This window comes from Pocillopora verrucosa, chromosome 11 (assembly GCF_036669915.1).
Source record: "Pocillopora verrucosa isolate sample1 chromosome 11, ASM3666991v2, whole genome shotgun sequence".
Classification (NCBI taxonomy): domain Eukaryota; kingdom Metazoa; phylum Cnidaria; class Anthozoa; order Scleractinia; family Pocilloporidae; genus Pocillopora; species Pocillopora verrucosa.
The window spans coordinates 7,131,329-7,145,832 of NC_089322.1; the positions used below are offsets into that span (position 1 = coordinate 7,131,329).

At 38.0% G+C, this 14,504-nt stretch overlaps 1 protein-coding gene across 1 annotated transcript; it reads right to left on the minus strand.

Annotated features, from left to right (window-relative positions):
- Positions 1–6,491: 6,491 nt before the first annotated feature.
- Positions 6,492–14,477, minus strand: LOC131783770 (uncharacterized). Its single transcript, XM_066174533.1, has 9 exons — positions 14,337–14,477; positions 11,974–12,269; positions 11,651–11,682; positions 9,926–11,388; positions 9,246–9,317; positions 8,818–9,011; positions 8,128–8,205; positions 7,339–7,415; positions 6,492–6,835 (listed from the first exon to the last, which is right to left on the minus strand). The coding sequence occupies exons 1-9, from the start codon at positions 14,388–14,390 to the stop codon at positions 6,633–6,635; spliced, it is 2,469 nt and encodes an 822-aa protein (XP_066030630.1). The 5' UTR covers positions 14,391–14,477; the 3' UTR covers positions 6,492–6,632.
- Between the last annotated feature and the right edge of the window lie 27 nt (positions 14,478–14,504).

Here is a 14,504-nt window from a genome sequence, read left to right on the forward strand (position 1 = left end):
GTTTTATCGTGGTATAAGTAGAAAATTAACTTCCCCTGAGCTGCGAAAAACATACGGAACTATAGCATGGGCAGAATAAAACCGGCCTTCGAAACACGTTGCAAGCTATCGTTCGTTATTTAGAGAAAAAAAACCCAGTTAAACCATCAATATGGGTATTATCGAGGACGAGAGAGTTAAGCAAGCGACCACGTAACATTAGACAATGGTTAAAACAGGTGGCCTTTTTAAAGGCAACGGGATTTCCCCTTCTTCCTTCCTGCAGGTAACAATACTGTATAAAATCGGATGGTGAGCAAAATAGAATTGGCCTTGAAACACTCTCCAAGATATCGTAAAAATTTCCCGAAGACGGTCTCATCACTTTAAAGTTCTCTGGATCAAATCTGTGCCGAACGCTCGACTGACCTGTCTTTTAACTAGCACGCGGGAAACACAGAACACCAAACCGTAAATTGGTCAAAAATATAATTGACAATGGTTTGAATCGGAGACCTACATCCATAGCAAAGGTATAATTTTCATCTTGGTTTAAACGAAAATTAACTTCCCCTGAGCTAAAAATTAAAAAGGTGAGACACAGCAAGAGTTTATGTCCTCTTGGATACAGTTATCGGAGACGCAAATTTTGCGAGTAACTTTAATTTGAAACGTTAGTAGGGGTCTGCTGAACAGGTTACAAGTGTAGCTATGATGACGGTAATTTTAGAATAACTAAAATAATGATAACAAATTTAGAAATAATAACGATGATAACGATAATAATTTGGGCCTTAATACTTGTAAATGCCTATAATGTTGGCATCTGAAGGAAATTTAGAACCAGATTTCCTGAGGATGAAAGGTCAGTCAGAGAATGAGGGTAAGAGCGCAAAATTCACACATTGCTCGATAAGAAGCTTTGTGAGCGCGCAAAAGAAGAGAAAGAACTGATCGACCGGGGAAAGGCTTCTGGTAAGTTGGGTAGGGATTTAGCATCGCTGGATAATGCAGAGGAGTCTGATTTTGAGCCATGCAAACACCATACAGGGGATCGCCGATGGTGTTAATTCCCTGCGGCCTTGTGTTTGGTTTCGTGCTGCTGTAGTAAGGATCTTCCTTTAGCCTAGCGTTCCTATACACAGATGAACTGAAATATTATTACTTAATCAACTTCGTAACTGACAGTCTGAAGAGCAAACTCATGAAAAGAAAGAAATATTCACAGTGATGCACAAAACCCTGCCATGTTACCTCGTGCTACAAGTAGGCGCGAAATTAGCCAAGCGCATCGGAGGTCACCTAAAAACACTGCAGGCGATGTCCTATATTAGCTACGTTCTGCTTTATGATTGGCCAAGTCACCTCAAGGAGCAGATAAACCGTACTCATAAGTTCAGGACTTGTGAAGGGAATTTCTTTTGTTCTTTTTAAGGTATCCATTGAAATAACCCCAGGGAAGTTTCGGTCTAGAAAAAGCGGTTACGCACAAAAACGTCCTTGCCCGTAGGCAAACGCTTTTTACCCATGGGTAAAAGGGCTAGTGTAACCATGTGAAATTAGACAATGATTTAAACAGGTGGCCTTCGTAAAGGCAACGAGATTTCCCCTTCTTCCATCTAGCGGGTAACAATGTTTTATAAAACCTGATTATGGGAATATTTATGGAAAAATTTTGATGACCTATCAATTTTTATCCTGATTTAAATTGAAAATTAACTACTACTGAACTGCAAGTTCGAAAAAGATATGGAACTATCGATCGCATGAGCACTTTAAAAAAGAAAGGTTCTGCAAACCATCGTTTAAATTTCCCAACGAAGGTTCGAAGGAGTCGACTCATTGATTTGAATCATGCATGTATCGCGTACGTTCTAAGGGAAAGCCTGTTTCATCACTTTAAAGTTCTTCTGTAACGCAGTGGTGGTTTAATCTGTACCGAACGCTCGACTGACCTGTTTTTTTTTTAACTGGAACGAGGGAAAAACAGATTTTCAGTCTTTTCTGCCCCACTTGAATTAATCGTTCAATCAGACTGGTGACACTGCTATACCATAAATAATGGAATTGACGTTTTTTTTTCCCTTCAAACAACACTGTTTACCGTGATTACAATTTTCCTAACTGCAGCTGTCTCAGTCACACCATTTTATTAACTAGGCTATCAAAATTCTGCAAATATAAGAAACGAAACATTAAGGATTTTTTTTATCATCTTGAAATAGTATTAGAAATTAATTTGACCTATTGTTACTGTATCGTATTGCGTTACATTGCGTTACCACTGTGAGGACATTTGACACACCATGCACCATTAAAAGCTTGAGCAAGAGTATTTAATGCAATCTAAATAATAATAATACATCTGACAATGTGGTAACTTACACAGCAAAATTATATAATCACATAATTCCAAACAAAGGAAGTCAGGTTATTATTATTGACTCGCCTGCTTCAACTTTTTAGGGCTTAAGATACAGAGAAATAGATAGGGTAAACAGTTACAATTAATACAAAGTTGAAAGTTTGAAAGCTAAAAGATATACATTACAATCATCAAACCCTATGCATCCTAGCAAAAATAGTGTCAACTACCACCATAACTTCTCCCAAACATTCATGCTTACAGGAAATCATTAATTTTTGTCACAAGGTGGTACTGTACTTACTCAATCATGTCGTAAATCTACTTTCAGTAAAAGTAAAATAACTAATTACGAGTATTGTATGGTAAGTACACTTTCTTGATCACTGACTAAAGGACAGTTGAATTAAAGCATACAGTGAGAGGAGTCACTTGACCGATTAATACTCTACACTAACCAGTATTTAACTGTGCAATGAAAGCCAGACAGATGAGATATATATCAGATAACTCTATCAACAAGCTAGTGTAACTGAGGTCAATAACTGACATATTACACTTGACTAGCACTTTCTCTAAGTTACACTTATTAACAAAAGTTTTTTTTCTCTCCTCTGGCATTTGTCCAGAACCACGCCTTCTCTCAGACCGCGCCGTTTCTCAGAGCCACAGGTCCTTGTGGACCTGCGTTTCAATTTTCAGTAAATGTTAACGAGTTTAATAGGAAAGACGATTCTTGCTCGGGTGGTTATATAAAGAGCACTTGTTTCAGTTTATAAGCTGTTTTTTTGTCTCTTTCAGTTATTCTTTCTTTATCTTCGACATCCATATAATCAAGGTCAATTCCAACTTTAAGCCACGAGTCTGCATTCATAGCTCGTAAGGTTACACCAACTTCGTCTAGGCTTCGGAGGCCAGACTTATTTTCTTCTTCTTGCATTTTAAATAAGAATGGAAACTGGATAATGAATTTTCTGATTTTCCTTTCGCGTTTTTTACAAAAACTTATTAATTTACGCGCACATTTACTACATGGTGAATAATTTGAAGTCAGAATGATTTTAACATTATGATGATCAGCTACTGCTCGAAGAAAGTCCTCATCGTTAAGCATTCTTTCCTCTGCATGTTTATCGTTACGTATGTTTTTGAAGCGCTCATTGTAAATCTCCTCACCATTATCGGTTTTGACGACAGCGATTAGGTACGTGCGCTTCGGCAAGTCGGTATTAGGGAATCCAGTCGAAAGTAAAGTTGTAAGGAACTCCCCGTCTATGGCGTAATCAAACAATACCATGATTTATCAAAAGCAAGAAAAAAAAAACAAACAAACAAACACGCAACTTACATAGGTAAAAGTTAAAAATAAAAACACATTTTTAAACAAGAAGCATTATCTCTTTGTAGTTTTCTTTGAGTTAGTAAAACGAAGTAACATATTTTTGGGATCAACTGAAACTAATTTTATTGGAAGTGTTACCGATTAATCTTGTCGAGTGCTTATCAAACGTTGCTAACCAAAAGGTGATTAATTACAAGTTACAAACACCAATGAATTAGGTCTCCAGAACACGCTTTAAATGATTGAAAATATTACCCGAAGAGGGTCTGTAGGAAGCATAGAGATACAACGATATTGATACGGTGTCGCAAATGTACTTAAGGAAAGCCTCTTTCATCATTTCGTACTCCTCCTCGAAATAGTTTGTTAAAAATCTGTTCTGAAACAAATTCAAGCCCTAACATCGTCAGACGCTCCTGCCATAGATGCAAGTATCAGTTCGTTATTCAGAGGAAAAACTTAGTTAAACTATCTATAGGGGCATTATCGAAGACGACAGATGTTTAGTAAGCGACCGCCGGACGTTAGGCAATGGTTTAAACAGGTGGCCTTCGTAAAGGCAACGGGATTTCCCCTTCTTGCTTATTGCGTGTAACAATATTTTATAAAATCTAACTATTAGAAGAGTTATGGAAACAAGTTTGAAGACCCATTAATTTTCGTCTTGGTTTAAATTGAAAAACGATTTTCCCTGAGCTTGGAAAAAGATATGGACCTAAGGTGTTTAACGGAGCGTGTACCTAGGGCTAAATTTTTGAGAGGAAAGAGACCGAGCGTCCGATAGTAAATAAACTATTTCTGATCAGACGCCTGGTGCCTCCTGCTTGCGCGTGTTGTTTGAACTTGTTTACCCCAACACTCCAATAGATTGCATATTAAAAAATTTTGCATTTCTAAATACGTTTAACGTTTAAAATTTGGGAGAAATAAAGAATAATTTTTAATAACAAGGGCAAAACCGATTGAAACCGGTTTTAGCTGTTTTAAAGCCAGTTGTTTGAAATAATCGCCCTTGCGATTTACCTGGTGGCAAACCACATTGCTGATAACAAAAAAAAAGAAAAAAGAAAAAAAGAGTGTCGTTATATACAATTGTCAATATTTGGGTTCCACTGGAAGGTTCGTAAAGTGTTCCTAAACTCGCAAATAAAAGTAATAAATATATAATCGATCGAGCGTGGCACCAAAAAGAGGCAAATTGAAATAAGGAAAACGCTGAATATGTTTCGATAGCAATAATATTTACACCTGAATTTTGCATTTCATCGGAGGTGTTGCTGATTATCCTAGTCGAGCGCTTAAGACGTCGCTAACCAAAAAGTGATTCATTACAAGTTTCGAACCAATCAAAATACCAATGAATTAGGTCTTCAGGACACGCATTAAATGATTGAAAATATTACCCGAAGAGGATTTGTAGGAAGCGAGGAGACACAACGATATTAATATATATAGTGTTGCAAATGTACTGAAGGAAAGCCTCTTTCATCGCTTTCCATTCCTCCCCCAAATAGATTGTTGAAATTCTGTTCTGAAAGAAATGCAAGTCTTACCTTCGTCAGACGGTCCTGCCATCGATGCAAGTATCAGTTCGTTAGTCGGAGAAAAAAACCAGTTAAACGATCAATTTAGGGTATTATCAATGACGATAGATGTTTAGCAAGCGACCAGGTAACATCAGACAATGTTTTAAATAGGCGGCCTTCGTATGGCAGTGGGATTTCCCCGTCTTGCTTCCTGCGGGTAGCAATATTTTATAAAATCTGATTATTGGAATATTTATGGAAAACAAGTTTGATGACTCATCAATTTTCATCTTAGTTTAAATTGAGAATTAATTTCCCCTAAGCTACGAAAAAAGATATAGAACTGATACACGAGCAGAATAAATTTGGCCTTTGAAACACTCTGTTAGCAATCATTCGTTACACAGACAAAAAACCTAGTTTAACTATCAATTTAGAGTATTACAGAAGACCATAGACGTTTAGGAAGCGACCACACGACATTAGGCAATGGTTTAAACAGGTGACATTCGTAAGGGAAACGGGATTTCCCCTTCTAGCTTCTTGCGGGCAACAATATTTTACAAAAGCTGATTATTGGAATATTTATGGAAAAAATTTGATGACACATCAATTTTCATCGCAGTTTAAATTGAAAAGTAACTTTACCTGAGCTGCCAAAAAGATGGAAGTATTGAATGAGCAGAATAAATTGGGCCTTCGAGAGACTCTGCAAACAATCGTAAAAATTTCTCGAAGACGGTTCGAAGACGGTTTCATGGCTTTGAAGTTCTTTTGTATCGCAGTGGTGGTCTAATCTGTGCCGAACGCTCGACTGACCTGTTTTTTAACTGATACGTGGGAAAAATAGAACACCAAGCCAAAGCTATAATTGAATCAAACTGTAGAAACAAGTTCCATGTACCGTTCACCTCGAGTCACACCTAGTTTTGGCCACTATGATTTGGATAAAAGTAAACGAAAGGTCAATCTGAGTCTGACACGAAATGTAAGTTTAACCTCAGCCAAGAGCTTCTTCCACTGATTCAAGTCTTACTTCAATATTTAAGAAGAAACCGTATTATGATCATAGTGGATTATTCTGCCAAGGAGGACTAGTGTTTCGCGAGCGCATAAAAATAGACAATAGCGAAGGTATGGTGTCCATCTTGGTTTGAGTTCAAATTAACTTCCCCTGAGGTGAGAAAAAAAAAAAAAAGATGAGATACAGATAAGAATGTAGTCTCATAGTTATATAATGGGGTCTTACAATCGTTCAGGAACATCTGCGGTACAATTCTTTTTTTATTCTTGCGTTTTTATGGGCGTGCGGAGACAATTCTATTGGATAGAACCACTTTGTTGGAAGTTAATGTTGCTTTCAGAGATTATCTAATCCGTCAACAATATTTTTATGTTGATACCTAGTGTCAACAAAAGCTCAACTTGCGCTCGCACTGCTTAAAAATGTTCCTAAAGCTAACTGAAGTTCCTTCAGCACCAGTTTCATAGATACAGGATCTTCCGTATTGTTTTTCTTCCCGGCTTTCACTGCGTGTATGACGTCACTGGTCATATCTTTGATGTCTTTCAACTCGCTTGTGCAGACTTTGATCTTTTGTTCCTTTTCTTTGTCTTTAGTTCCTGAGGAAGAAAATGAAAGAGATGATATGATAACCCATCTCAGGTTGAACCCCCCTCCCCCCTCTCTCTTAGTATTTCTTTGCAGTCCGGTACACATTTGTACTCATAATGGAAGGAGGTCTAGTGAGGGCAGCGTGCTTGTCAGTAAATACAATCAATAACTGGTCGGTGCTTATATCCGGAGTTCGGACAATCGACCGTTGGGCCACCGCGAGCATTTTTTCAGAGCTTGCAAGCTCTGTTGTCACAAACACAGTTAGCTTTCTCTTCCGGCTCTCGAAATAAATTAGTCATTCTTGATTCTTAATTAAGTAAGTGAAATCGTTTAGCTCAATACTTAAATTCTTATTCTTCAAGCTTGTTCGGTCAAGATGGCTGCACAAGAGCCTCCATCTCGACCTCACGTTTGGTCAATAACTCATATATTTCAATCTCTACCTCCACTAGCGCTCTTTTTTCAAAACACTTTTATATATTTTTTTTCTTTCAATCATTTCCCTCACCCTTTGATGTCCGTCGAACCACCACCGCGACTTTCTTTAATACAACATGGACAACACTACATGCCATTTCCACGTGGCTGAGAAGAGGACGGAACGAAATGATTAAAAGAACGGATAGGAATAACAAATAGACACACCTAAAAACCTTTCCGGATTAAACACTAACTGAGAAATAATGTCGGTGACTTATCTCTCTTCACTTGGCACAAAATTTTAGTGACAGAGATTTTCATCGATTCTTAGCAAATTACGTTCAAACTTTGTCAAAGAATGGGAACAATTTGCTCCAAATTTTTATCTTTTGTGTTTGTAACTTGTTCAGTAGTGTCAATGCAGAGTATGTGTATTTTATCAAATAGGAGCATAGGTTTTTTATTAAAACGAAATTAAATTCTATATCATGGCAATACTTTTTAATTTTTTTTTCCTCGAGTAAAGGATCCGGAATTTGATAGATTCAATCCTTCGTATATCCTCCACATGCTGTTCCTCTCACTGACACAATAAATGCGCCTCGCGATAAGCAAAACCTAAATTGATATTATGAAACCAGAGGATTCAAAACTCAATGAAAGCGGACAAAATTCAACTTTATTTCATGTTCAGACTTACGCCCGAAATACAAAGTCTTTCTCACAGTTGTGATAAAAACGAGGATTGAGAGCTTGCTCTCTTTTCTAACAATCGGATTAAAATACAAATATTCGAATATAATAAAAGAATCCAGCGAACGGGAATGAAAACAAAATAATAGCTAAAATCAAGTAAAGAATCCAATTTATATCGTACCTTGAATGATGTTGAGTGGAAATAAATCCCTTTAGCTTTGGAAGGACGAGCTCACAGAGATCAAGAGTCCACATGGCGCTGCGCATAAGTTCAACAAAGAACAACAATGATAACAATAAAATAATAATAATGACATTAATTTTAAGAATAATAATTACAATAAGGATAACAAATATAAAGTGATAACAATGATAATAGCGATAATAATTAGGGCTTTTAAATGCAAATGCCTAGGTTGTTGGAATCTGAAGGAAACTTAGAACCAGATTTCCTGAGAATGCAAGGTCAGTCAGAGTAAGAGGGTAAATGCGCAAAATTCACACATTGCTTGACAGGAAGCTCTGTAAGCGCGCAACAAAAGTGGAAGAATTGATCGATAAATTAGTGAAGTTAAAAAGGGGATTTTTTTCCCAGACCAGGAAAAGTCCCTCCTTCCCACTTTAGTCCGTCATGCGTCAATTTGCCGTTGCCGCGCGAATTTTGGTAGAGAGATATACTCGACTAAACTTGTTCGCAGATATTTTTCCTAAGTCGCGTGGGTAATTTCTGTCTTTTTTTTTCCATGTGCTTATACATGACGTTACATGCTAATGCTATGGGTTGGGATGAGATGCCAAGCGCTCGTATACATTATCTTGTCAACATGGGGATACTTTCTCTCTACAATCAAAGGAAATTCATTTTTCTCACCAGCTGCTCGGTAACTGTTGCAGAATATTTAGAAACAATGCATAATCACGTGACATGAGCGTATAGGGAGTGCTCGGCTTTGGTGTGGCGCCCAGACTCTTCTCAAAGTCCACCATTCCTGTCAACTCGATACAAGCTTTCATGGCGTCCATGGGTTTTCCGCCATTCCACAACTCATGGACGTGAAGTATTGTCTGCACAAAATGAAAAGTAGAAAAATTGGTTTTTTAGGGACTCGTCACAATTTATCACGGGGGGGGAGGGGGAAGGTTTGAAAGATTTTTTTGGAGGATCACATGGTTTTCAGGGGTAATGGAGGCAACGGAGTGTCAAGGGTATTGGGGGGGGGAGGGGGTACAGGCCATAGAAAGTTAATTTTTAGGGGGGGATCATGAAAATATTGCAGAGCCTTAATAGCCAAGTCTTACCCAGGTCCTTTGGGCGAGTGAGTCGTAAACGTCTCCATGATGGCTCAGAATGCTTTCAATAAATACATCATCCTGTAAAGAGAAGATACAAGACATACCCACGGTCACTTACTTTAGCCACGATAACAATCTCGTCCCAGAGGCCGCTTTCCTTTTTGTCAAGAACGGGATCGCTTATAACGCGCATGACAAACGGGACCATTGGGGACGAGGTTACTCCGACAATCGTCTATTTAGGTTCAAGTGCGCATGCAACGCAACAAAGAGACTTGTATGTTCAGTCAGTTAAGGATTAGGGATATGCGCGCACCTTTTATCGTTGTGGTCGCATAAACAAAAACAAAACAAAAGATATTACCAAACCATTTTTTAGGAAACGAATGACGATCCCAACTTTTCTCAATAAAGTGAGTAGGTTCAAAGGACCAAAGCAATCAACCGTTAAAAAAATAATTTAGTTAAAAGTCGTTGCTCAATTCCTGTTAATAGTTGGTTATTTTCTTCGTCATCATCATTATCACCGTTGTCTCAAATTTTTATCATCCTCGTCATCATCGTTACTGTTACCCGTCAGCATTTTCAGATACTTCTACAAACAGACAGGCCGCATCATTTCCAACAAATACTCCGAATACAATGAATACTTTAGAATCAGAATTGAAATCGAATATCTCACTTGCCTCGGTTACATCCGGACACGAAGGTGATCGAACAAACTTTGGTGGGGTGTTACCTGGCCAGCCAGATGGATTCAAATTACTTGTCACCTGCATATCGTCGTCACCAGGCTGTGTATAGTTCCACTGTTTCCTCTCAGAGGCTTGAGACTCCGATACAGTCCTTTTATAAAAGGGCCTTCTTCGACCGCAGCTGGGTTCAGGTTGGTTACCAGTCCTTTGCATCCTGGTGGCTAATTTTCCTTGTCCTGTTTTTCCAGGTGGCAGTTCTTCCCCTTCCTTTGTGGGCGTAGAAGAAATTCCTAGTGCTTCAAGAGAATAATTGCCATCTTCTTTACCTGCTTGTGGAGGGAACCCGTAATTCTCGTCAGCTAATTTTCCGCTCTCCATATTTTCAAACGCATAGTGAACTTTTGCCTCGTTCTCGATTTCGCATGGTGGAATTGGTTCGCCTCTTTCTCGTGTGCACTGTGTATGAAACTCTACCGACTCACTAGAGGAACTTGGGGAATTCTCTGAGAGGCTGTCATCGCTTGACGACGCTAAGTTTATAATTTCACGCTCAAAATCTCCAGTTTGACAATCGTTTATAATGTCTCCGTCATTACTGCGTAAATGTTCCGAAGATGTGCCAAGTTCTGCGCCATTCACTGCTATGTCCTTCACTGTTGTCCGTGCCTCAGAGAAATCATGGCCTTCAGCGAGAGCTTGAGAATATTTCCATACCTTACTGAAGCTGGGGTGGTCTTCAACCTCTAAACTACACTTTTCTTCACAGCGTACGTTTTGTTCATGACGCTTCAAATTTTCTAATTCAGAAATTCTGTTCTTAGCCAGGGTAAGCACGTTCTCGACATAAATCTTTGCAAATTCCCGGCAGCTTTCCTTCGTTTTCCTTGTAAGTGCTAATTCACAAATTTTGCCAACGTATTGAGCTGCAAATTGTTCCAGATCACGTTTCGTCTGCTCACTCAGGTTATGCTCTACAATCATTGTAGGACTTGCAGTGTTTTTGGATCGAGCGTCTTGTTTCAAATTTTGCACGCGTTGCAGACCTCTCTCGCTCAAGTGCCATTTACCAGTGCCCAGTTTCCGTGATCGCTTGATTCCAAAGCAGCTCGTGGTATTGCGCTTCACAATTTTATTCCTTTCTTTTGTTGCAAAGGAAGTGGTGAGGTTGTCGTAGGAAGTCTCAACCACCGCCTTTTCGGTCTTTCCTAATTTTCCTTCATCAAGATAATTCAATGATAGATTTTCATCAGAAATGTTCTTCAGTTTTGCTATTGAAGGGTTCTTGTCTTCTTCAAGGATGTCGTCGTTAGATTCAACTTTTTCTATTCGTGTCAGATTTGCACATGTGACTGAGGGTGTGGCCAAAATGCCCGCCGTGTGGTTCTCGTGCAGACTGGTACTATCGAGTTTGATGCTAGAGCCGACGACAGATGTTTGAGGATAACTCTCTGTATCTGAAGAAATAATAATAGTAAAAAACCCTAATATTTCAGCTAAAAGATGTAAAAATCAAACCAACATACACTTATTTAGAATAAGACTTCGTGTCATCTAATTCGGTCTGTAGTCATACTAGTGATAAACAAATTGGACTTCCGCTGCGCAGTCGTCCGATTTTGTTATCACCCGTATGATTACAGAATTGGACTCCACTCAGTCCTAGTACCATTATTAATTTGAAACAAATGAATTATAACAACGACGCATTTTTCATACCTCGCGTGCATCTTTTCTTGTTCTCTTCTTTCCTGAAAAGGACAATTTTAATCAAAAAGCTTTCCTCTTCAAATCGATACAGATTAAAAGCAAAACCTTGTTTTGGTCACATCTCTTGTTTTGTCTTGTTTTGTTTGTTTTTTTTTTCCCATAAAAATATTCATCTTGATATAATAGTTTAATTATCTTCTTCGACGTAGTTAGCGTCTTGCATAGGCACAAAATTAAAATAGAAAAACTGACACATTAAAAGTGGATTGTGCAATAACAAGGAAAGTTATAATGTTTTTTGTCAGAGACTGTTAAAGAAGCACTCACAGTACCTTTTCTTTGACTTTCCTGGCCATATGCAGCCTAAAATATTTCCACCATTGCTCTTGTCTTTATCTTTGATTTTTTTAATTCTCTTTAAACTTATCAGTTTTACAGTCTTTGGCAGGACTTGCTCTTTTAGAAAAGAAAGTAGTTCTTTGCACTTGTTGACGTCCTCCCTTCGCCCATTATTGAGGCTTACATGAAGTGTAGCGAGAACCGGCTCGGGTGTCTTGATAAACTGTCGACATGTCTCACGAACTTTCAGGTTAAGCTGCAATCCACTGTTTTCGACTTGATTCGCAACCTGTAAGAAAAGAGGGAATAAGCTTACCCACCAGCACGTTAGGCATGGTTGGTCTGGGTTTGAGCTCAGGTGGTGTCCCTCTCCACGACCGAAATGGGTACAGACCATATGTCAGGGGAACTGAATAGAATGCCGAGGAAAACGAGCTGCAAAGTTATTAACTTGCGAAACAGTTTTAAAACAAAATTAGCAATATAATGTAAGAACATCCTAAGAATTAGATGTGACCATTACATATATTGTTATTCGTCTTCTGACAAAATACCAATTGTTTTTTAAATGCTCTACGGCTAAGTATTACTATACTCATGATTCATTAAAAATCTCTAAAAACACCTACAGACCCTGCTTGCCTCACATTTTATGGGTGGCCATTCTAGAGAACAGCATCGCAGGTAACTGGAAAGAATCCCAGTAAAATGAACCTCACGGGTTTTTTTTTTCACTCAATATTTTGTTCGGGCTTTTAAGAAGATCAAAATCGAAAACAAGTACCATGCTTGGACTCTCTTTTCGTCATGAATGCAAACATGAAATGAACCATGACGTTAAAATAAAGAAATGAGAAGTCAGCGCTTTTAAAACCCGATGCTTTTGTTTTCAAAGCCTGTTGTTTATGTCCGCAATAATCCCAAGTTAATAAAAATAAAAACCGGTTTTGGCACGAAAATACCTATTGACGTCACTTGCGTTTTTCTCCTCTCTTAAAAAAAAATAATAACAAGTTATTACACATTTTGCCCCGACAACTTCGTGTTATTTGACATGGATCACGTGTGAGGGGAAAAAATGAACAGTATTATCTCAGTTTTAATTATTATTGCCTCTGGCACTTAATTCATCTTGTAAATTAAGCGTTCCTTTTTTTTGTTTTTTTTCGTTTCTTCTTTTGCCGTTATCATCATTGGCCTGGGTAAAATGCAATTCAACCGGGAAGCAGGGTATGCGTCTGCACCCATGATAATAAAATTAGATAAGGTTAGCGATTTGCAGTTTCATTTTGGCTTGAAAATAGCCTGCTAGAATTAACAGATTACGGCGAAACTCAAGGGATTATATAACTCTAAAATCTATTCCCTTTCGCTTAGAAGATTCAACATCTCCTAATTCTGATCACGGAGCCAAAAAAAATTTCCTTCAGTTTTAAGAAGTAAAAACTTTTGGGGACAAACAGAATAAGGGAAGGAAATGAAAAAGAAATTTTAGCAATACTTTGCCACAGTTGCTAAATGAAAAGTACTTATATATTATAAGATAAGTGTAAACACTCTATTTAATTTCTCGCGCAAAATCTATTATCAAGAATTGTCTTTTTCTTGGCTTATGTCACGACTTGATATGAATAAAAAAAAATCAACAAAAGCAACAAACGACATCAGCAACAGTGATAGAGCATCCAAAATACTCATCGGAAAATCGAAGGTTCGAGTCTTACTGGAAACACTCAGATTTTTTTTTTCTTTGAGTATGGCTGTATCATTCACTGATTTCACTATTCACAATTTGTTTATAAGTTAAGTTTGGCGGCAACCCGGTATAAAAAAAAAAAAAAAAAAAAAAGAATAGATTACAAGACGCGCTAAAATAGAGGAAGGTTTGTTTTGACTTGTCAGAGACCGGAAGAAGAGAAAAAAAAAATACCGCAGAAATAAAACTCATCAATACATAGAGAAATAAGAAGAAGAACATAATCAATTTATTTTGCCTCAAGAAAATGGCTTTAGTCCACTGAGGAAATCTTACAGCTGCCATATAGTATTCTCAAAGGGAGAAAAATATCTCAGTATTGGGAATCGAATTTTCATAGCGTTCTTAGGTGTGAACCAAATTTTGAAAACCGCAGTATTTCATCAAAATAAAAATCAGATTTTTTCTTTGCGCAATTTTCATCAGCAGATCGAAGTATTAAAAAAAATCCTTCGGTATATTGCCTTGATATTCGGCTGAAATATCGCTCGAAAGTTAATCTTCGCGTCTCCTCAAGGTACAATTGACAACATGAAATGAATTAAAATATATTTCCTGACAAGGCCGTCGAGACCTCACTCACAATAGTTTTGTACAAACCTCGACTTGAGCATCGCAGCAGAATTTCTTGCCTATGAAGGAAACTGCTAGCATTTCAACTGTCAATGTTTTCCTTTTCGCGAGAAGAAAAGTGGATTTCTCTCAGATTTTCCAAGTTGGCGTCGAAAGCGTCTCTCATAAGCTGCAGGTGATCGACGAAACACGTTT